At 61.5% G+C, this 1,235-nt stretch overlaps 1 protein-coding gene across 1 annotated transcript; it reads left to right on the top strand.

Moving 5' to 3' along the window:
- Window positions 1-6: 6 nt before the first annotated feature.
- Window positions 7-1,038, top strand: LOC125503098 (venom serine carboxypeptidase-like). The gene has a single exon (XM_048662944.1). It carries the CDS (start codon window positions 38-40, stop codon window positions 986-988), a length of 951 nt encoding a protein of 316 aa, XP_048518901.1. The 5' UTR covers window positions 7-37; the 3' UTR covers window positions 989-1,038.
- Window positions 1,039-1,235: the final 197 nt, after the last annotated feature.

Genomic DNA, 1,235 nt, shown 5'->3' with positions numbered 1-1,235 from the left:
GGGGCTGCGCCCCACCGCCTGGACGCGCCAGCACTCGATGATCTACATCGACAATCCGGCGGGCACCGGCTTCAGCTACACCAATGGCGGCCTGGCACGCAACGAGACCAAAGTGGGCCAGGATCTCTATGCGGCGCTGCTGCAGTTCTTCACGCTGTTCCCCGAGCTGCAGCTGAACGAGTTTTTCGTCAGCGGCGAGTCCTATGCGGGCAAGTACGTGCCAGCCATCGCCCACACCATTCACCAGAACAACGCAGCGGCCGAGCTGCGCATCAACCTGCAAGGCCTGCTGATTGGCGACGGGCTGAGCGACCCCGTGAATATGGTGCGAGGGTACGGCCAGTACCTGTACCAGATCGGCCTGGTGGACGCCAGCACCCGCAACCAGTTCGTGGAGCAGCAGGAGCGCGCCGTCCAGTACATCGAGCAGGAGCAGTACCTGGACGCCTTCCTGGTCTTCGACCTGCTGCTGAATGGCGACTTCACCAGCCCCACGCTGTTCGCGAACGCCACCGGCCCGCTCAGCTACTTCAACTATCTGGATGATCGCGCAGAGGACAACAGCTACGAGGAGTTTCTGCAGAGCGCCGCTGTGCGCCGCGCCATCCACGTGGGCGCACTCAGCTACAACAGCGACGGGGTGGAGGAAGCGCTGCGCGAAGACGTGATGAAGAGCGTGGCGCCGTGGGTGGCCGAGCTGCTCGCCCACTATCGCGTGCTGTTCTTCAACGGCCAGCTGGACATCATTGTCGCCTACCCATTGACGGTCAGCTTCCTGCAACAGTTGCAGTTCGAGGGCGCCGACGAGTACGGGACTGCGCCCAGGTACCAGTGGCTGGTGGGCGGCGCTGTTGCCGGCTATGTGAAGCAGGCGGGCAACCTTACGGAGGTGCTGGTGCGCAATGCTGGCCACATGGTGCCGGCCGATCAGCCCCAATGGGCCTACGACCTGCTCTATCGCTTTGTGCGCAACATTTCCCTCAACTAGCGCTGTTGTAATTTAATTTGAATTAGTTGCATCCACTTAGCTGGTAGGAACCCAACATAGTTTCAATTCGCGGCAATAGTTGCTCAGTCCAGTCCTGTGCGCCTGCAGCGGCACGTCAAGTGCAGACAAACGTCCAACGCGGTCAGCGTGTGCCAGACAAAGACGGCACTAGGCGGGCAGTGCCTGGCTTTTGACGCGGGCCGACAGGGCCGGCTTCGCTTGAATACTTTGGCTTCAGCCTGGGTCT

Source organism: Dendroctonus ponderosae, unplaced genomic scaffold (genome assembly GCF_020466585.1).
Source record: "Dendroctonus ponderosae isolate FM_Combo_2020 unplaced genomic scaffold, Dpon_F_20191213v2 Dpon_F_20191213_12, whole genome shotgun sequence".
NCBI lineage: Eukaryota > Metazoa > Arthropoda > Insecta > Coleoptera > Curculionidae > Dendroctonus > Dendroctonus ponderosae.
The sequence above is the reverse complement of the archived record's forward strand: the minus strand, read 5'-3'. Positions and strand labels throughout refer to the sequence as shown.

Coding starts and splice junctions, on each gene's coding strand:
- LOC125503098 (XM_048662944.1), top strand. CDS start 38: ATGATCTACATCGACAATCCGGCGGGCACCGGCTTCAGCTACACCAAT.